The following is a 22,562-nucleotide window of genomic DNA, read 5'->3' as shown; positions in this document are numbered from 1 at the left end:
TACTGAGCGCTCACTCTGCGGAGCATTCAGTCATTCACTCGTTCATTCATTCAGTGTTTATTGAGCACTCACTGTGTGCGGAGCATTCATTCATTCAGTGTTTATTGAGCGCACAGTGTGTGGAGCATTCATTCATTCATATTCATTCATTCAGTGTTTATTGAGCGCTCACTGTGTGTGGAGCATTCATTCATTCATTCAGAGTTTATTGAGCGCTCACGGTGTGCGGAGCATTCAGTCATTCACTTGTTCATTCATTCAGTGTTTATTGAGCGCTCACTGTGTGCGGAGCATTCATTCATTCATTCAGTGTTTATTGAGAGCTTACTGTGTGCGGAGCATTCAGTCATTCATGTTTCTTGAGCGCTCACTGTGCGGAGCATTCATTCATTCAGTGTTTACTGAGCGCTCACTGGGTGCGGAGCATTCATTCATTCAGTGTTTATTGAGCGCTCACTGGGTGCGGAGCACTGTCTTAAACGCTGGGACAGTCCAACTCTGAACAGTGACCAGTCATTCATTCATTCAGTCGTGTTTATTGAGCACTCACTGTGTGCGGAGCACTGTCCTAAGCGCTTGGGAAAGTACAATACAATTATAAACAGTGATAAGTCATTCATTCAATCGTATTTATTAAGCTCTAACTGTGTGCAGTGCACTGTCCTAAGCGCTTGGGAAAGTACCATACAACTATGAACAGTGACCATTCATTCCTTTGATCGTATTTATTAAGTGTTTACTTTGTGCGGAACACAGTCCGAAGTGCTTGGGAAAATCCAACTCTAAACAGTGACAAGTCATTCCTTCAGTTGTATTTATTCATTCATTCATTCAATTGTATTGAGCGCTAACTGTTTGCAGAGCACTGTACTAAGCGCTTGGGAAGTACAAGTAGGCAACATATACAGACGGTCCCTACCCAACAGCCAGCTCACAGTCTAGAAGGGGGAGACAGACAACCAAACAGCACATATTAACAAACTAAAATAAATCGAATATGTAAATATGTACAAGTAAAATAGAGTAATAAATATGTACAAACATATATACAGGTGCTGTGGGGAGGGAAAGGCATTCATTCATTCATTCAATCATATTCATTGAGCACTTACGGTGCGCAGAGCAGGCCAGATGGGTACAGTCCAACAAACTGAGGGGCATTTATTGAATGCTCACTGTGTGCAGAGCACTGTCCTAAGCACTTGGGAAAATACAATACAGTTATAGACAGTGACAATTTATTCATTTGATCGTATTTATTGAACGCTTACTGTGTGAGGAGCACTGTCCTGAGTGCTTGGGAAAGTACAACTATAAACAGTGACCATTCATTCTTTGTCGTATTTATTGAGCTCTAACTGTAGGCAGAGCACTTTCCTAAGCGCTTGGGAAAGTACGATACAACCATAAACAGTGACAAGTCATTCAGTCAGACGTATTTATTGAGCGTTCACTGTGTGCAGAGCACTGTCCTAAGCGCTTGGGAAACTACGATACAACTATATACAGTGACCATTCATTCAGTCGTATTTACTAAGCTCCATGTGCAGAGCACTGTCCTAAGCGCCGGGGAAAGTATGATACAACCATAAACGGTGACAAGTCATTCAGTCAGTAGTATTTATTGAGCGCTCACTGTGTGCGGAGCACTGTCCTAAGCGCTTGGGAAACTACGATACAACTATAAACAGTCACCATTCATTCAGTCGTATTTACTAAGCTCCATGTGCAGAGCACTGTCCTAAGTGCTTGGGAAAGTACGATACGACACGTCAGTCATTCATTCATTCAATCGTATTCATTGAGAGCTTACTGTGTGCAGAGCACTGTCTTAAGCGCTTGGGAAAGTACAATACAACTATAAACAGTGACCATTCACTCATTCAATCGTATTTATTGAGCGCTTACTGTGTGCAGAGCACTGTCCTAAGTGCTTGGGAAATTTCAGTGGAACCATAAACAGTGACCTTTCATTCATTCAGTCGTATTTATTGAGTGCTTACTGTGTGCAGAGCACTGTCCTAAGCGCTTGGGAAAGTGCAATCCAACCATAAACAGTGACAATTCATTGTCGTATTTAAGTGCCAACTGTGTAGAGCACTATCCTAAGCACTTGGGAAAGTATGATACAACTATAAACAGTGACCATTCACTCAGTCGTATTAATCAGACAACGAAGCAAAACATACTAACCAAATAAAATAAATAGAATAAATATGTGCAAGTAAAATAGAGTAATAAATATGTACAAACAAATATGTACAAACATAAATACTTTCCCAAGTGCTTAGTACAGTAATAATACTAATGATGGCATTTGTTAAGCGCTTACTATGTGCAAAGCACTGTTCTAAGCACTGGGGGGAGATGAGGTGATCAGGTTGTCCCGCGTGGGGCTCACAGTCTTAATCCCCATTTTACAGACGAGGTAACAGGCTCAGAGAAGTTAAGTCACTTGCCCAATGTCACACAGCAGACATGTGGCGGAGCCGTGATTCAAACCCATGACCTCTGACTCCAAAGCCCGTGCTCTTTCCACTGAGCCACGCTGCACGGGAAGTGCTTAATAAATACGACTGAATTGAACTACAGAAACCTTCAGGACACGTCGCCCCCATCCTCAAGAACCTCCAGGGTTTCTATTTATTTTATTTTGTTCTCTGTCTCCCCCTTCTAGACTGTGAGCCCGCTGTTGGGTAGGGACCGTCTCTATATGTTGCCAACTTGTACTTCCCAAGCGCTTAGTACAGTGCTCTGCACACAGTAAGCGATCAATAAATACGATTGATTGAATGAATGAATGAATAATACAGTAGTGACAATCCCTGCCCACAACAAGCTCACAGTCTGGGGTGGGGGGGGAGATCCGGACTGTTGTTTATTGTTTAGTGTTGTATTGTACTCTCCCAAGCACTTAATACAGTGCTCCCTGTACAGCAAGAGCTCAATAAATACCATTCTATTTATTTTGTTAATGTGCATTTAGCTTTAATTCTGTTTGTTCTGACGATTTTGGCACCTGTCTACATGTTTAGTTTTGTTGTCTGTCTCCCCCTTCTAGACCGTGAGCCCGTTGTTGGGTAGGGACCGTCTCTATATGTTGCTGATTTGTACTTCCCAAGCGCTTAGTACAGTGCTCTGCACACAGTCAGCGCTCAATAAATACAATTGAATGAATGAATGAATACGATTGAATGAACATTTCCAATGAACCCGAGTCACTTGCCCCTCCCCCTGCTCCAGCCAGGATGCTGCAAGGGGCAGTCAGTCAATGGTAATGTTGGTCATCGTAAGCGCTTACTATGTGCCAGGTACTGTACTAAGCACTGAAATAATTGTGGTATTTGTTAAGCACTTACTATGTGATGATGATGGTATTTAAGTGCTTACTCTGTGCCAGGCACTGTACTAAGTACTAGGGTGGATACAGGCAAATGTGATCCGTGCCCACAAGATTACTGTCTACAGTCCCTGTTCTCTCTCCTACTTACATGTGGAACCTGTACTAAGCGCTGGAATAGCAGTAGTATTTGTTAAGCGCTTACTACATGATAATGATGGTATTAAGCGCTTACTCTGTGCCAGGCCCTGTACTAAGCATTGGGGTTGATGCAGGCCAAACATGCTGGGCGTAGTCCCTGGCCCATGTGGAGCTGACAGTCTTGACTCCCATTTTACGTATGAGGTAACTGAGGCCCAGAGAAGTGAAATGACTTTGCCAAGGTCACACAGCAGACAAGTGGCGGAGCCCCGATTAGAACCCATAATTACAGTGTTTTGCACACAGTAAGTGCTCAATCGCCTCTCAGGTCGCGCCTGCAGAGTTCCCAGTCCTCTACCAATCTCCGCTACGGGAGGGAGAGTGAAGCAGAGGCCTGTCCATCCCATTCCTAGCTTGGGCAGTGGCTAGCGAGTGGAAGACAATCTGCTACAAGTCAAAACAAACCCGTGCTGCGCAGCAGGCGGCACGGGAGAGAGTCGAGTGCGGAGACTCAGGTTTACCGCGCGGAAGGAGTCGAGGGTAAAACCACTTCTGTATTTTTACCAAGAAAACTCTCTGGATAAACTCCCAGAACGATCGCAGATGGAGGTGGGGCGTTCGGAGAGATGTGTCCGTGGTGTCGCTTTGGATCAGACGCGACTCGACGGCATAAGGCAACAAGCGCTCAATAAATAAATAAATAAATAAATAAATGAGAGCGCTATACTTAGTAAATGCCGAGTCAATCAATCACTCGCCGGCATAAGGCAACAAGCGCTCAATAAATAAATAAATAAATAAATAAATAAATGAGAGCTCTATACTTAGTAAATGCCGAGTCAATCAATCAATGACAATTATTGAGTCCCATGTGCAGAGCACTGTAGTAAGCACTTCGGAAAGTGCAATGCAACAGTTAGTTAATGTGATTCCCACCCACAAGGAATTTACTGTCTACAGTCCCCGAGAGCTACCCAAACTGTGAGCCCCAGGTGGAACCTGATTACCTTGTATCTATCCCAGTGGTTGGCACATAGTAAGCACTTAATACCATATTGACACTAAAATAAGATAAATATCATTGGTTCCCCCTGGTTTCTCTCTCTCTGCTTGGTGTCCCCTTTGACATTTGTTTGGGTTTAGGGGGGGGTGTTTGCTTTCCTGCATGTGGTTCCTAGCTCCAGCTTTTGCGGCACTTTTGACAGCCGGGTACTCAGGCAGTGGATTTTAAACCATCTTGAAATTGGATGCTGTTCTGTGTACATAAAATATGTACAGCAAATATTTACTATTCAAAGTTATGTCTGGTGCGAAGAGATGAAAGATCTATCATTACTGCTAACGAGAGAATCAACAGCTGTCGCAGGAGGCTTTTCAGTTCTCCAGTTCAAATCAAAATATTTCTTTGAAGGGTTGAGGGAAGGAGACAGAGAGTGAAAGGAGGGACGTGTTTGAGCCAAGGCAAATATTTGATGATAGATTGTGGTGATTATGATGGAGAATTTATGGACATTTCCTCACACTCTGCCCTCTCTCCCTATATGTAATTTATTTTACTGTCTGTCATTCCCCACTAGATTGGAGGCTCCTTGAGGGCAGGGATCAGGTCTACCAACTTTATTGTGTTTTACTCTCCCAAGCGCCTATTATATTTCTCTGCATATAACATCTACTAATTCTGCTGTACTCTCCCAAGTGCCTAATTTAGTGCTCGAGTACTTACTCTGTGCAGGACACTATGCTAAGAGTTTGAGGAAGTACAGTAGAATAAGTGGACATGATCCCTGTCCTCGAGGAGTTCACAGTCTAGTGGGGGAGACTTATGCACTTCCTCATGTTTAGAGTCTTCCCAACTGTCTCACCCTTTAAATTTGAATACAACTTGCCGCAATCGATTGCATTTATTTTTTTAATGGTACTCGTAAAGTGCTTACTGTGTACCAGGCACTGTTCTAAGTGTTGGGGTATTCACAGGGTAACTAGGTTGGACACATTCCCTGTCCCACATGAGGCTTGCGGTCTCAATCCCCATTTTAAAGATGAGATAACCGGGGCGCAGAGAAGTGAAGTGACTTGCCTAAGGTCACATGGCAGACAAATGGCAGAGCCGGGATTAGAAACCAAGTCCTCTGACCCCAGGCCCATGCTCTTTCCACTAGGCCACACTGCCACTCTATTATTGAGCACCTACTATATGCAGAGGAGCATACTAAGCACTTGAGAGAGTACAATGGGGTTAGAAGACATGATCCCTTCCCTCCAAGAGTATAAAGCCTAATAAGGATGACAGACACAAAATAAATTACGGACAGGAAGAAGAGGAGAATGGAAAAATAAAATATATTAAAGAGTAAGTGCTCGAATACGGTATGTGTTTTAATATGAACAAAATTGGCACTTATTTTTGTGAGCACCTAAAACGCAGAGTGCAAAAATCAAGATGGGTAGAGAAATTTTATCAAGGAAAATCTGGAGGAGGTGGGATTTCAGAAGGACTTTGAAGCTGGGAGGAGCTGTGTTCTTCCAGCTATGAAGGGAAAGTTCCAAACAGGAGAAAAGGTGTGAACAAGGGTTAGAAGTGGAGGAGATGAGAACGAGGGCCAGAACTCAGGTGAACTTGAGAGGACAGAGAGCTCAAGCTGGGGGGTAGTGGGAGAAGAGAGTAGATAAATAAGAGGGAGAGAGCTGATGGGGTTGCCTTTAAACCCGGGATCAGTTGTTACTGCTTGCGGCCATGAGTAGGTGGGACGATTGAAAGCTTTTAAAGAGTGTTGAGATGTGTGCAGAACAATGCTTTAGAAAGATGATCCGGGCAGCAGAATGAAAGCTGAATTAGAAGATGGGAGAGACTTGAAACAAAGAGCCCAGGGAGGAGGCGGCTGCTAGGGTAATCTCGTTGGCACAGGGTGACTGCCATGGGGCAGTGGGACAGAAAGAGAGGGCTGGAACTTGAGGAGCTTCCAAGCTCTAGAACTGGAGTGAAAGGATTGTTTGAATTCTCTTTTCCACAATGTGTGGAATCCTTGTAGAGGCTGTTTTAGTGGACAAGTAATTCCTTTTGTTGGTAGTGAGAAGCAGCGTGGCATAGTGAATAGAGCACAGGCCTGGCAGTTAGAAGGACCTGGGTTCTAGTCCCGGCTGCACCGCTTGTCTGGTGTGAGACGTTGGCCAAGTCACTTCAGTTTCCTGGGCCTCAGTGACCTCAATTGTAAAATGGGGATTAAGAGTGTGGGCCTTATGTGGGACAGGGACTGTGTCCAACCTGATTACCTTGTATCTACCCCAGCATTTAGAACGGTGCTTGGCACATAGTCGATGCTTAACAAATGCCATGATTAATTAATTCTCTGGGCCTCAGTGACTTCATCTGTAAAGTGGGGATTAAGGCTGTGAGCCCCGTGTAGGACATGGACCATTTGTCTGCTGTGACCATGGGCAAGTCACTTCATCCTCCGGGCCTCAGTTCCCTCCTCTGCAAAATGGGAGTTCAGTACCTGCTCTCTCGTGTACAGACTATGAGCCCCAGGTGGGACCTGATTATCTCAGTGCAAGTGCTTGCTTGCCGCAAAGTAAGCATTTAACAAATGCCACGATTATTAATCGGCCACGTTTTGAAGTTAGACTGTGTCTTTGCAGTTTTCTGGTTTGAATAGAGCAGCATTTCCCATCTTGGGGCATAGCAAAGCATGAAAGATGTCTGAGGAGAGCACAGGACCATCATCGCACCTGAAGCCTGAGGGTGAGAAATGGGTGTTCATTAATTACTCAATGAAGGCTTCAACTTCTGCCCTCTTTGATGTGAGCATTCATAAGTGGCCTCTGAGGTGGTAGTGGGCTGAAATTAGAGGTGGCACCTCACCAGAATTTGGGGAGCATACTAAGGGCACATCATATCGCCCAGTAGGAAGCATTGAAGCTATGATCCTTAGGGAATAGATTTGCTCATAAATTCGTGGTCAGCCGTTCCAGCCAGAATGAAAGTCTTGAAACAATGGCTCATATTGCAAACCTACATTTATTGAACTGTGGCGGTGAACATTAGGTCCCGGGATCTAAATTATATCACTTCTGACGTTGGTCTCAGGACAAAAATTGCCGTCTAGTAATAACCTTTATGTATAAGTATTTGTCAGTCAAGCAATTGTATGTATCGAGGCCTTACTCTGTGCAGAGCACTATACTGAGTGTATTGGAGAATACCCTAGAACAGAATTAGCAGGCATGTTCCCTGCCCATAATGAGTTTACGGTCTAAGGTGCATAGCAGTAATTTTTTTCTTTGCTTACTCCTTGCCCATTTAGACACTTATGGGTCCACTGTCCCACAGAGAGTGTGACTGACAAATTTAGATGCCCATTCTACTGAGGTGAGATGGGATACAGCCCCATGGCTTTCTGAGCTAGATTTCCAGATTTGCTCATCCTAGGTCTCCTATAATCAGTGGCACTTATTGAGCCTTTATTGTGAATGGACATTAAATGGAAATTAAAACTGTAAGCCCCACGTGGGACAACCTGATTATTTTGTATCTACCCCAGTGGCTTAGAACAGTGCTTGGCCACAGTAAGCACTTACAAATATCATTATTATCATTTCCAGTCAGAGCTAAAAAAAAAACCCAGGCGGTAACTTTCTGGCCTGACCCCAACCCCATCTCCCACATATTCATCCCTCTCCACTTTTGGCCCCTGGTCTCAAAATGACAAGATATTATCTCACTGGGAAAGGCAAGAAAATACAAATAGTGCTAAGCAAACCACTATCGTTACAATCAATTCCTTCGGTCAATCAACAGTGTTAATTGAGTACTTACCGTGTGCAGAATACTATATTAAGCATTTGGGAGAGTACAACAAGTTCCTTTGCAAGGGTTCTTGGTCCCAAAAGTCTTAGTGACTTTGAGGCTCATCTGTCGTTTTCAACAGCAGACTCCATCCAATCTTGATTTGTAGAGCACTTTAAATTATGAACTACATTTCAAAATGGGTAATATTTCATTATGGGAACACTTGCTGTAGTAGTTAAGTACCATTTATGCCTATTAAATATTTTTTCCCTTTTAGAATGTTTGAAACCCACATACAAAGCTACAGAGGAGATGACCCACTCGATCTCTGGGAGAGGTTAGACATTTAATTTGCAGTTTCTTTTAATACACTACACATTTTAAGCAAATGGAACAAAGTAAAATCTTCTCTTTGTCTTAGATATGTGCAATGGACAGAAGAAACCTTTCCTCAGAATAACAAACACTTGTCAACTTTGTTAGAGCGATTAGTGAAGACGTTTTTAAATCAGAAAAGATATTACAGTGACCCAAGATTCATCAACAGCTGTGTAAAGTTTGTAAGTATGTCATTGGCTTGGTGATTAGTCATGTGGTTGGGGTCAGACTGTGTCCAACTTGGTTATCCTGAACCTACCCCAGCGCTTACCACAGTGCTTGGCACATAGTAAGGGCTTAAGAAATACTAACGTTACGACCGTTGTTGTTTCAAATAAAAGAAATAGATTAAATACTCAAACTGACCTTGCTATAATAATAATGATGGCATTTGTTAAGCGCTTACTCTGTGCAAAGCACTGTTCTAATAAGAGTAACTCTGTTCCAGGAATCCCTAAACCACGTGTTTTGCTGTCCTTTTGCCAGGCTGAGCACAATAGTGAACCACATCAATTCTACGAGTATATATACCAGCAAGGAATTGGTATCAAGTCATCCGTTCTTTATGTAGCCTGGAGTCAGCAGCTCGAAGCCCGAGGTGACATGCAGCAGGCTGGTGCCGTTCTGCAGAAGGGGGTTCAGAATCAGTCAGAACCCATGGAAGTGCTTCAGCAACAGGCCAGGTGGGTTGTTTCACAACGTTGGTTATGGACACTTTCTCCTGGCACTGTGAATAGATCCCATTCAGGCTTATGGGTTGCTCAGAATTCGGATTTGTTTACACATAGATGAAGCTAACCGATATCGGACCCTCCTCCTGCTGACCTCTTAACTTTGGAAATTTTTAAGGGCATTTAAAAAGCCTGCCTTCTCTGGGGCTAGACCACTTGGCCCACAATTGAAGCCACAGTCCGGTTTTCTTCAGTTGGGTGTACTCCATTAAAAATCAACCTTTTTTTTCTTGATGCCTAATAGCACACATAGCTAAAGGGTTTCATTTTTGGCGCGACTTGAAAAGTGTAGAGCCCCCAAATCATGCTACTAGAGATTTTGAAATAAAAAGATGATTATATGTACCGGGTGGTTTATTCATTCGTCAGCCCGAAGGCAGGAAGGTTTGACGAAAAAGTGGGTGTTAACCGTTTTTATTTATTTCCGTGTGAAGTTTCTCCCAGACCAGAATTCTTCTATGCGTTTACCATCCATGCTCTTTTTTTGATAGAGAATATGAAACTCCCTCATTAGAAAACACTTTTTCCACAGTGTGTTTTTGTTCTTATTACGACTGTTTTTGTTGCTGAAGATCCACCATGGTATTTTGGGAGATTTGATATTCCTTTGGACTTACCCTCATGGTCATTTTACTTAGATTAATTGACTATTTTCTGTAATTGTCTGGCTTCTAATACTCTGTTTGCTGTGCCAGTTAATTTTCTATTCCAATTTTAAGTCAATGAAAGGTAATCACTGAACGCTTACCGTGTGCCAAGCATCGAACAAATACAGTACAGAGTGGGTAGAGACGATCCCTGCCCAAAGTACCTTCATCAGAGGTATTTATTGAGCGCTTACTATGTGCAGAAGATTGTACTAAGAGCTTGGAATAGTACAACACAACAGAGTTGGTAGGCACGTGCCCTTCAGTCTTCAGACTGCAGACAGTCTACAGTTGAAAACGAGACTGCTAGCCCGTTGTTGGGTAGGGATTGTCACCTTCTGTTGCTGAATTGTACTTTCCAAGCGCTTAGTATAGTGCTCTGCACACAGTAAGTGCTCAATAAATATGATTGAATGAATGAAGATAAATCAGTGAATACCTCTCCTTTCCACTCTGTAGCATGTCTTATGCTGAATTTGTTGACTTTCTGGTCTCAGGACAGAGAGTTGTTTTGGGGGGTTTTTTGTTGTTTTTTTCTCGTAGTCCCCAAGAAATTGGGTGACCTGTGACACATCTTGGAGCTGGGCAGGATTATTTTATGCATCCCAAGAGAAAAGTTTGAGATAGCATCTCTGAGAGATTTTTGCCCTTCACTGCCCCAGCCAGTTGGCCCTACATCCGTTTCTCCCCTGTACATTGATTCCTCAGCTTCCCCTAGAGAGGGGATTAAATTAAGGTTGCCTGCATGTTGCCCGCCATGTAATAATAATAATAGTTATGGCATTTGTTAAGTGCTTACTATGTTTCAGGTACTGTACTAAGCGCTGGAGTGGAGACAAGCAAATCGGGTTGGATACAGTGCCTCCTCGTGGGGCTCACAGTCTCAATCCCCATTTTACAGAGGAGGTAACTGAGGCCCAGAGAAGTGAAGCAACTTGGCCCAGGTCGCCCAGAGGGCAAGTGGCCGAGCCAGGATTAGAACCCATGACCTCCCGACCCCCGGGCCCGTGCTGTGTCCACTCTGCCACGCTGACCTTTTAGACTGTGAGCCCACTGTTGGGTAGGGACTGTCTCTATATGTTGCCAACTTGTACTTCCCAAGCGCTTAGTACAGTGCACTGCACACAGTAAGTGCTCAATAAATACGATTGATGATGATGATGATGACCTGGAGTGCGTCACGGCAGCACTCCACATTTAGTGTTCAAGCTGAAGGTCCCTAAGACATCCAGGTTGGTTCCATCTCGAGTCCTGGAACTAAGTGGGTTCAGCACTTAGAATAGCGCTTCGCACATAGTAAGCGCTTAACAAATGCCATCATCATCGCTCATTCTGGATACCCTCGGCCACAGACGACATTCCTTCTGGAAGGCAGGCTCTCTGGGAGTTCTGGGGTGCACACAGTGTTTCCAAGGGCAGCCCTGACGATGCGCAGAGTGACCCTTAGAAGCAGCATGGTCTAGTGGGTAGAGCCCAGGCCTGGGAGTTGAAAGGACCTGGGTTCTAATCCTGGCTCTGCCATTTGTCTGCTCTGTGACCTGGGTCAAGTCACCTCACTTCCCTGTGCCTCAGGTACTTTATTGTAAAAAGGGGGTGAAGACCGTGAGACCCTGTGGACTCTGCCCATCCCGATTAGTTTGTATCTACCCCAGAACTTAGAACAGGGTTTGACACATAGTAATCACTTAACAAATACCATAAAAAAGTGGCTTGCTGTCAGCCACAACCAACAGCCTCATCTTGGTTTGCCCCTGGTTATAGGCTCGGGGGTTCGCAGCAGAGGCAGGCATTTACTTATTCATTCATTCAGTCGTATTTATTGAGCGCTTACTGTGTGCAGAGCACTGTACTAAGCACTTGGGGAGTACAAGTTGGCAACACATAGAGACGGTCCCGACCCAACAGTGGGCTCACAGTCTAGAAGAGGGAGACAGAGAACGAAACAAAACATATTAACAAAATAAAATAAATAGAATAAATATGTGCAAATAAAATAGAGTAATAGAGTAATACTAATGCCCCACAGCCTTCGGTGCAAGAGAAACTCGGTGAGTCCTGATCTTTCTGGTGCTGGAGTGGTCCTCAATTAAAAAATGGGTCAAGAAGCCCATGGTTTGGTGGACTCCCTGCCCCTCCTGGTTGAAAACTGATTGACATTTTGCTGAAAGGTTATCGAGTCTACCTGTGGGACTTGAGCACAGGGAGTTTGGTTGGTTTTTACCTCCCTTCCCCACATGGGTTGTTGACTGATTACCTCTTTATCAAAAAAGCCAAGTGGAAACATGTGGGGAAGCAGCCTGGCCTGGTGAATAGAGCCCAGGCCTAGAACTCAGAAATCCCTGAGTTGTAATCCTGTCTCTGCCACTTGCCTGCTGTGTGACCTTGGGTAAGTCACTTCACTTCTCTAGTCCTCAGATCCCTCATCTGTAAAGTGGGGATTAAGAATGTGAACCCCATGCGGGACGGTGTCCAACCTGATTTGCTTGTATCTACCCCAATAATAATAATAATGATGGCATTTGTTAAGCGCTTACTATGTGCAAAGCACTGTTCTAAACACTGGCGGGGATACAAAGTGATCAGGTTGTCCCACATAGGGCTCACAGTCTTCATCCCCATTTTACAGAGAAGTTAAGTGACTTGCCCAAAGTCATACAGCTGACAAGTGGCAGAGCTTAGTACATGCTTAGTACAGTGCCTGGCACATAGAAGGTGCTTAACAAATGCTACAGTTATTATTATGTCTGGCACGTCTACACCTCTGCGAATATTTTGAGTTCTGTAAGGGAACTAACACCTTTTTGATCTGACAAGTGGTCTACCGTTTAATAGTTGACTGAATTATTCATTCTGTCAATGCTGACCTATTCTAGAATTTGTCACAGTGCCCTCGTCCAACCCTGAAAAAAAGTGTCTTTCTTCCCTAGGTTGTTCCAGGCTCGACTGTCCAAAACTCATTTTGCAGCTCAAGGTAAAACTTAAGGTTTTTCAGTCACTTAAACAGACTATCGATCCATCAGTGGTGTTTATCGAGTGCTTACTGTGTGCGGAGCACTGTACTAAGGGCTTGGGAGAGCTCAGCACAATGGATTTGGTAGACATATTCCCTGCCCACAAGGATTTTATACCGTCTTCAGACTAGCCCCTATCTACTCTAGTTGAAATTCATTAAAGTCAATTCTTCCATAACATGAATCTTGACTGTATCTTCTGGCTAGGACACAATGTGGTGTCAGAATACATAATGCAAAATCAAAGGATGTCAGTCAAAGCATGAGTTCTCCGACACCAGTTTTTCCTTAGGTAGAGTTCTTTGATAACTGCAACACCCTGCCCTGGAAGAGAAGTAATCGAATTTGTTCAATTTTTCATTCGATCCAATAGTATTTTTGATCACTTATTGGGTGCAGAGCATTGTATCAGGCATTTGGCCGAATACAATAAATTAAGGCTTTGTTCCCGCCTTGAAGAATAAACCAGTAAAAATACCAAGATGACGTGTCATCAAAAATGCAGGTGTAGATGGCAGTTTTTTCCCCAGGATCCATTGAGTTGGATGCTTCATGGTGATTGGGATCTGATGTAATTTGATGAAAGAACAGTTATTTTTATGTGGGGGGGTAGGCTTTAATTATTAAATATGCTTCCTCTGCTTTCAACATCTATAGTTCTTTACAATTTTTTTTCTAGTTGGCGCCTCAGAACCACTTCAAAATTCGAAGATTTTAAACCAGATGGTCCCACCTAACCCAGGGAATGGAGACCCTGCGTTCCTTCTCCAAAGCCAGGTATCTGTAAATTATGTATTGTATCTGTAATTTATTTATATTAATGTATGTCTGTAATTTATATTAATGTCTGTCTCCCTCTGTGGACTGTAAACTCATTGTGGGCAGGGAATGGGTCTGTTTATTGGTGTATTGTACCCTCCCAAGTGTGTAGTACAGTGCTCTGCACACAGTAAGTGCTCAATAAGTACGATTGGCTGACTGTCAGACATACAGCCTAGAGGATAGAGCACAGGCCTAGGAATCAGAAGGACCCGGGTTCTAATCCTGCTCTGCCACTTATCTGCTGTGTGATCTTGGGCAAGTCACTTCACTTCTCTGCACCTCACTTCCCTCATCTGTTAAATGGGGATTAAGACTGTGAGCCCCATGTGGGACAGGGACTGCATCCAACCTGATTAACTTGTATCTACTCCAGTGCTTAGTCCAATATCTGGCACATAGTAAGCGCTTAATAAATATGTTATTGTTATTATTATTATGTAATATTAAACAGCCATAGGTGAGAGCTGGGAAATATTCCTGGGATCCTAAAGTCCTGTGCCTCTTATTTTTCCCTTCCCCCCACATCTTTCCATCCATACCACTTTTTTTCAGTAGTAATAATAGTATTCATTAAGCGTCTACTGTGTGCAAAGCACTGAGTACAGAGATGGGAATTAGACATTGTCCCCCGCCCCTCAAGGGGCTCACAGTCTAAGAGTAAGGTAGGGAGGGGCTTGGCAAAGCACCTAGAGGAAAGTGAAACAACATAAAAGATAAGGACCACAATAAATACAGTAAGAGCAGTGAGATACTATTCATTCACTCAGTCAGTCATATTTATTGAGTGCTTACTGTGTGCAAAGCACAGTGCAGAGAGCTTGGGAGAGGACACTAGAACAATAAATGGAGGCAGCTGAATGGTCAAGGAAGGATTAAGCCAGAGTAGAAACAGTTAGATTTGGCCAGGAGTTTTTTGGTTTCCATGGAGAATATGGTCTCTGTGAGTGAAAGAGGTGGAAAGCAGATTGTAAAAGGACAAGAAGGAAGGTGGAGGAGAGAAAGTGGAGACAGCAGATGTAATACACCCTATTAGAGTTTTAGTGGGAAAGCAGATTGAAATGGAGCAATTTTTGAAGGAGAAAGTGGGATTCTTGCCCCCTTGAAATCGGTAGCCCTGGGCACCCCTGGTAAAAGTATTTGCAAATATGCCCAGCAGTGAAAACATGTGCTCACTTTCTACTGTTCTCCATTGAGAGGATGATAGGACTGGATGGAAACTTATTTAAATCTAAGATGGCTCTTAAATTTCTTTTCCCAATTTTTTATTTGTTTTTTAGAGTTCGGAGCTTTCTGAAAATCAGTCATCCAAGTGTGATAAAGTACCAAAAATGCAAGCACAGTCGGTGTAAGTTGTGTTATTTGATTTCTCTCTAAAAGTGCATGCTTAGCATTCCACGGTAAATGTAAATGATGAACATCTTTCTCCATTTATAGAGAACAAAGGACTGTCGTCATTTCTAAATCGTGCTATTCCACGCAGCTATCTTTATCAGCGTCCAGTAATGACACCAAGCAAATTTGCATGTATTGCAAGGACAAGCTTGTTCACGGAGACTCTGAATTATCTTTTGAAGAACTGAGAGCCCAGAAACACGAGCAAGTGAAGAAACAAAAGGAATGGGGTACTCACAATTCTCTTTTCCTTTTACCTACTCTCTTCTTTTCATTTTAACAGATTCTTGGTTCCAAAGTTGTGCTAGTGGTGGATATGTGCCTGCTGTTGGAGTACTAGCTAAGGGAACCTCAAGTGTCCTTATAGAGAAAGTAAAGTACTTGCCCAAATCCCAGCATAACACTTCTCCCCTAGGACTGAATAGATTCTGAAAGTAGCACTGATTCTATTTAATGTTTCCTCGACAAAAGTAGCAAAGACAGCCCGGGCCTAGGAGGTAGAAGGACCTGGATTCTCAGCCTGGCTTTGCCACTTGTCTGCTGAGTGACTGTGAACAAGTCACTTGACTTCTCTGGGCCGCAGTTACCTCATCTGGAAAATGGGGATTAAGACTGTGAGCCCCTCTGTGGGTCAGAGACTGTGTCCACCCGATTTGCACGTATCCACCCTGGCTCTTTGTGCAGTGCGTGGCACAGAGTAAGCACTTAACAGATATGATGATGATGATGATGATTATTCCTCCCTTCTAATCCATAGGGTGAATGAATTCCCTGCCTACCTCATTTCGAAATTGTATATTCAACCACTAATCTGTATTTCCTTTCTTTCCTGGTGCTCCATTAAGTTACCAAAATCACGTGATTTATCAAAAATGAATTTCAAATGACCTAGTAAGCTCATTCGCATACCAAAAAACCTTATTAACCTAGAGAATTGAAGCCAAGGTACTGCCTTATGTGTGTCTTTAGTGTCTCCGCAGTCATTCACTGACACATAAACCATGCCCATACAGGCTCAGATCGATGGCTGTTTCCAGCCCGATATTCTGTCTTCAACAATGGCACCAAAGAATGTTTGGAGAATAGCGATTTCTATAGGTTTCACCCCAAATAATCTTTTACAGATCCCTCTGTGAACTTAACCAGGACTTTTTTGATAATAATAATGATAATTATGGTACATGTTAAGCACTTACTATATGCCAAGCACTGTTCTAAACATTGGGGTAGATACAAGTTAATCAGGTTGGACATAGTCCCTGTCCCACGTGGGGCTCACAGAATTAATCCCCATTTTTCCAGATGAGGGAACTGAGGCCCAGAGAAATTAAGTGACTTGTTCAAGGTCACACAACAGACATGTGGCAGAGCCAGGATTAGAACCCAGGTCCTTCCGACTCCCAGCCCCGTGCTCTATCCGCTAAGCCATGCTGCTTCTCAGTTGCTCTACCTTGGTTTTCTACCTGCCCAGTTTTCTGGGTGGAAATGTGGGGGATTTTTTCCATGCTTTGAATCTACCTCTTTCCAGCTTCAAGGGATGTTGTGGGGTTTGGCGAACTGTTCTCCCTCCTACTTAGACTGAGATCCGTTTGGGACAGGGGCTGTGATCGATTTCATTAAATGGTATCCTACTGAACTCTTAGGACAGTGTTTGACACATAGTAAGCGCTTAATAAATACTATAAAAGAGTTTTTGATCCATAGCGCTTAACAAATATAGTAACAATAACCCAATATTTGTAACCCTGCCAAGTTTACAGAAAGTGGTTTTACGAGGTCAGTTAAAATCTTTGGGCTTCCTCAAAGAGTTAAATGTATGCATTTTCTTAAGGACTATCATTTTCTTCCAGTAAATAAAGACAGAGAATACTTGAAACGGAAAGAAGCAGATTCTTTTGAAGAACAACTCCTAAAACAGAAAATGAATGAACTCCGTAAGCAGCTGTCTCAAGTGGCAACAGTGCAAGGTGGACGATCCACTCTTCAGGCTGGAGCTCAGGTATAAATGCCCTATGACTACATTAGGGCCATATCCGTCGGTTATTTTATTTATTGTGTTTGTGTCAAATTTAATCTGTACACTGGGGAGAGGCATGACGATAGCATTTCAGAACCAGTTCTTTGTCCACAGCGGGTTCACAATCATCAAAAAGGGGGTGACAACTGGCACTTGTTGAAGGCACATCTCCAAGAAACCTTCCCTGACTAGTCCTCATGTCCTCTTCCACTCCCACCTACGTCACCCTGATTTGCTCCCTTTATTCACCCCCATCTCCCTCAGCCCCACAAACACTTAGCCAAAATGTATTTATTTAGATTAATGTCTGTCTCCCTCTTCAGACTCATTTGGGACAGGGAATGTGTCTACCAACTCTGTTATGTTGTTGTATTGTACTCACCCAAGCTCTTAGGACAGTGCTCTGCACACAGTAAATGCTCAGTGACTGTGTTTGACACGAAGCATAGACAGATTTGCAAAAACCAAAAACAATTCCTCACCGTTAAGGGATTAGAATTCAGGTTCTTTGTTGCTCCACCAGGGCTGCCTCATGACCAGTGGTTTCACCCTGCGCAGTGCTTTAATCGGCCAATCAGTGGTATTTATCGAGCGCTTACTAAGTGCGGAGCACTGTACGTAGCACTTGGGAGAGTGCAATACAAGAGGATTAGCAGGCCCGGGCCCTTTTCAGAACAAAGAGTCGTTGTGGTGTGCTTCAGCTGCATTTATCATTGTCATCCAGGGGATTTACTGAACTCCTCCTGAGGGCTGAGCACAGGTAGTTGGGAGAGCGTCACAGAAGCAAAAACCACACTCAGTACCCTCCCGGAGCTTCCGATCTAGCGGGGCGGATCATCTTTTAGACTGTGAGCCCACTGTTGGGTAGGGACTGTCTCTATATGTTGCCAACTTGTACTTCCCAAGCGCTTAGTACAGTGCTCTGCACACAGTAAGCGCTCAATAAATACGATTGATTGATCAGCCAGAAATGAGTTACGGACTGTGGCAACGGGAGGAAGAACAAGGATAAGGGGAGATAGTGCAGATAAACCAGGAGCAAATAGCCGACGACTTTCCTTTTTAGATTGAAGCGTCAGCAAACGCCTCTGCGTGAGTGCTGAGGTTAGGAGTGACATATAAGTCCTAGGTTTGGGGGGGGACTCCCCGGAAGGTTGGAAATTGATATGGGAGAATTCCCAGAGGAGGTGGGGCATTGAGTGCTCCTGAGGGTGGGTTATCACCTGGCAGTGGCAGGCGAGAGAAGGTGGTGCCACTTTCCATTCATTCATTCATTCAATCGTATTTATTGAGAGCTTACTGTGTGCAGGGCACTGTACTAAGCGCTTGGGAAGTACAAGTTGGCAACACATAGAGACGGTCCCTACCAACAGATAATAAGGCTCCATTGTTCACTTCCTACACCCAGGTAGCCTGAGTGTGGAGGGTTTTTCGTTGAATTTCACTCAGTTTTTTTTTCAGATCTTTAAAAATAATTTTTTCCCTCTGGCCCATCTCAACTTTTTTTATGGTATTTAAGTGCTTACTATGTGCCGAGCACTGTACTAACTTCTGGGGTAGATGCAAACTAATCTGGTTGGGCACAGTTCCAGTCCCATATGGGGCTCCCTGTCTTAATCCCCATTTCACAGATGAGGTAACTGAGGCACAGAGAAGGTAAGGGACGTGCCCGAGGTCACACAGCAGAAAAGTGACGGAGCCGGGATTAGAACCCAGGGCCTCCCAGGCCTGTGCTCTGACCACTAGGCCACGCTGCTTCTCTTGCCATCTAACGTGGAGAAGGTAGCCAGGAATCCTCCCGAAAAAAAATCCATGGCTGTGTGTGTGGAGATTGTGTGTAGAGCACCGTACTAAGCGCTTGAGAGAGTACAATATAACAGCGTTGGTAGAAACGTTCCCTCCCCACGAGGAGCTTTCAGTCTAGAATCAGAGGTTGTCAGAGCTGAAGGGTGGGAAGCTTTGGCAATCGTATATTTCATTTCTTTTTCCGATTTCTTTTCTCTGCCAACCCCCCACATTCCCTCTCCCCCTCCGCTTTTACTTGCGAAGATTCACCCGATATATACGGAACCCAGTTTTCAGCAAGACCTGATAGCACCTTTTCAACCAGCCACCAGTCAGACACCAAGTAACACAGTAGAATACTTAAAGAACTCCACAGCTCTGCCCACGGCGGCAGGGACAACCGCTTCTTCAAAAACGCGGGTGACCGACGAGAATCGGCCTTCTCCTGCGTCAACGGAGACCCAGCCAGCGGCAGACTCTACATTCGCCACCTACCAAGAAGACGCTAACAACACTCGGTTCAACCCCGAAGAGGGTCGAGAGCAAATGCTGATCGCGTCTGACCACCACAGGAGCGTATCTAAGCCTGGGCCTCCTGAGGAGCCCTCAACCTCTCCTCTTGAGAGCTTCAGCTTTAGAGAGCCGTAAGTACAAAATCACCTAATTGTTCATTTTTGAATTATATGTGTTGAGCGCCTACTACGTGCCCAGCAATGCGCTAAACACTGGAGTAGATACTAACTAATCAGGTTGGACACCATCCGTGTCCCACGTGGGGCTCACAATCCTAATCCCCATGTTATTAATAATAATTATAATGGCATTTATTAAGCGCTTACTAAGCACTGTTCTAAGCACTGGGGGGGGACACAAGGTCATCAGGTTGTCCCACGTGGGGCTCACAGTCTTCATCCCCATTTTACAGATGAGGTCACTGAGGGAAACAGAAATAAAGTGACTTGCCCGGGGTCACACAGCAGACGTGGTGGAGGTAGGATTAGAACCCAGGTCCTATGACTCTCAGGGCCATGCCCTTTCTATTAGGCCACACTGCTTCTTGTTACTCCTGGTGTTACAGAAAGTTGGGCTAGTTACAACGCTAAATAACTAGAGTACAAAACTTTAGCCATGACTCTTTTCTGGAAGCGATACTCAAAATGGACTAGGTGTGCTGCACTCGATTCTTTTAACTTCCTCCATATGGTAAAACTCAAACTTATGGGTAGTTACTCAACTTTAAAACTATTATATGCAGACCATCTTTATGAAAACGACTATGGTTAGCCCAGATTTCTTCTGTTTTATCGCTCTCCAACAGTAGTTTCTCTCACATCTTCAACTTTAATTGGACTTCACATCTTCCATCTTCAAAAAAAAGCAGCATGGCCTAGTGGAAAGAGCACGTGCCTGGGAATCAGAGGACCTGGGTTCTAATCCTGGCTCTGCCCCATGTCTGCTGCATGACCTTGGGCAGGTCACAGCTTCCCTGTCCCTCAGTTACCTCATCTGTAAAATGGGGATTGTTTTTGAGCCCCATGTGAGACACTCGTTTTGTTTTGTTGTCTGTCTTCCCCCTTCTAGACTGTGAGCCCGTTTTTGGGTAGGGACCGTCTCTGTATTTTGCCGATTTGTACTTACCAAGCGCTTAGTACAGTGCTCTGCACACGGTAAGGGCTCAATAAATATGATTGAATGAATGAATAAATGAATGAATGGACTGTATTCAACCTGATTAGCTTCAATCTACCCCAAATCTCAGATCAGTACCTGCCACATAGAAAGCACTTAACAAATACCATTAAAAAAAAAAAAACTAACTGGTTGTAGGTAGGAATGAAAGGTTTTAGCCAGCTAAAAAGGAAGGGAAGAAGGAGAGAGAGTCTTAACTGAACGTGTTGGCCTCGAACCGGAGTTCAGTGTGAAGTTTGCGGTTGCAGAGACAAGGGTGACTGAATCATCCTGAAGGCTCAAATCAAAAGGTTTTGAGTAGCTGGGAAAAGGTAGTACAAATCGGCAAAATATAGAGATGGTCCCTACCCAAAAGGAGGAAAAGCTGATCTTCCAATAGAAGGGGGCAGATGCATTTACAATAGAAACGAGAGGCAGAATATAATACCATCTCCAGTTTAATAGTAATTTAATGTCTTTTCCTTGGTACTGAGAACTCTTTACTCTCTAAAATTGAAACAAATAATTTTGACTCATTTCTAGAATAAGTCCAATCTTACCCATCCTGCTGTTTTTATAGCAAACCAACCGTTGGCATCGACTTATTTCTGTAAGGACGAGTTGGGATTTAATTGTTTCAACATGATTTGCAGTTCAACTTGCCTAATGTTTTTTTTTTTTCTTTAGGTGTAAGAATGAAACTGGTCAAGGCCTCAAACTACAAAGCGGGAAGGAGGGCAAAGAAGGTAACTAACATCTGACATTCCAGAATTGACTTGTGAACTGTTCTAGTCAGGGTGTATGACAGGTTGTTAATCGGCTATTTCATTTTTGATTTGGGACATGTAACTTTTAAGTCTTGACCCTGAGTCTTTGATTGAGACATGGGGTAGATTATCGTATGACTGATTACAGAAGCTCCAACTCCATGGGGGTTGGAGAGGGCATTAATGGCTTTGCCCTGTAACATTTTGGGCCGAAATGGCCAACTGGTAGTGTCTCTGCCCTTAGAGCTAGAACGGGACCATTACCACAGATGGAGCATCTCAGCAACGATGGAGGTGTCTGATAGCGCCTACTGAGTGCAGAGCACCGGATAAGCTCTCGGGAGAGTATGATCATATTAAAAGATGATCCCTGCCCTTAAGGAACTTCTGTTCTAGCTGGGAAGACAGATCTTAAACAATTTACCAATAGGAGAAAAGAAAAGGGGAAACTCTAAGCTCCGTAGTGATAATAATGACAATTATGATGTTATTCCTTAAGCGCTTACGACGCGTCAAGCACTGTTCTAAGAACTGGGGTAGATAAAAGCTAACTGGGTTGGACACAGTCCCTGACTCATGTGGGTTTCACGGTCTTAATACCCATTTTCCAGATGAAGTAACTGAGGCCCAGAGAAGTGAGGTGACTTGCCCAAGGTCATACAGCAGACAAGTGGCGGAGCTGGGATTAGAACCCAGGTCCTTCTGACTCCCATGCAGGAGCTATCCATTAGGGCACGCTGCTTCTCGGGGCTGGGGGTGGGGAAGAGGAGCAGGGTGCCAGGAAGGAGGAGGGGACGCCCTTCTTGTGGGCAGGGAGCGTGTTTACCGACTCTTAGTAGTAGCAGTCGTCATCATCTTTGTTATGTAATAATAATAATAAATAATAAATAATTTCAAATATAATTATAATTATAAATAAATAATTATGGTATTCGTTAAGTTTTTACTATGTGCCGAGCACTGTACTAAGGGTGGATACCAGCGCTTATAAGTTTTGTTGTCTGTCTCCCCCTTCTAGACTGTGAGCTCGCTGTTGGGTAGGGGCTATCTCTATATGTTGCAAACTTGTACTTCCCA

At 43.9% G+C, this 22,562-nt stretch overlaps 1 protein-coding gene across 2 annotated transcripts in view; it reads left to right on the top strand.

Moving 5' to 3' along the window:
* The window catches only part of BUB1 (BUB1 mitotic checkpoint serine/threonine kinase), a 59,978-nt gene that overhangs the window by 5,355 nt on the left and 32,061 nt on the right, over positions 1-22,562 (top strand). For both annotated transcript variants that reach the window (XM_038765720.1, XM_038765719.1), the window contains exons 2-11: positions 8,545-8,604; positions 8,689-8,827; positions 9,132-9,328; positions 12,951-12,994; positions 13,714-13,811; positions 15,134-15,201; positions 15,291-15,478; positions 17,099-17,247; positions 19,315-19,694; positions 21,406-21,464. In XM_038765720.1, coding sequence (XP_038621648.1) covers positions 8,545-8,604; positions 8,689-8,827; positions 9,132-9,328; positions 12,951-12,994; positions 13,714-13,811; positions 15,134-15,201; positions 15,291-15,478; positions 17,099-17,247; positions 19,315-19,694; positions 21,406-21,464 — 1,382 coding nt within the window. The remainder of the gene's footprint in view (positions 1-8,544; positions 8,605-8,688; positions 8,828-9,131; positions 9,329-12,950; positions 12,995-13,713; positions 13,812-15,133; positions 15,202-15,290; positions 15,479-17,098; positions 17,248-19,314; positions 19,695-21,405; positions 21,465-22,562) is intronic.

This window comes from Tachyglossus aculeatus, chromosome 23 (assembly GCF_015852505.1).
Source record: "Tachyglossus aculeatus isolate mTacAcu1 chromosome 23, mTacAcu1.pri, whole genome shotgun sequence".
Lineage (NCBI taxonomy): Eukaryota > Metazoa > Chordata > Mammalia > Monotremata > Tachyglossidae > Tachyglossus > Tachyglossus aculeatus.
Note: the sequence above shows the minus strand (reverse complement) of the source record. Positions and strands in the feature narration are given on the sequence as shown.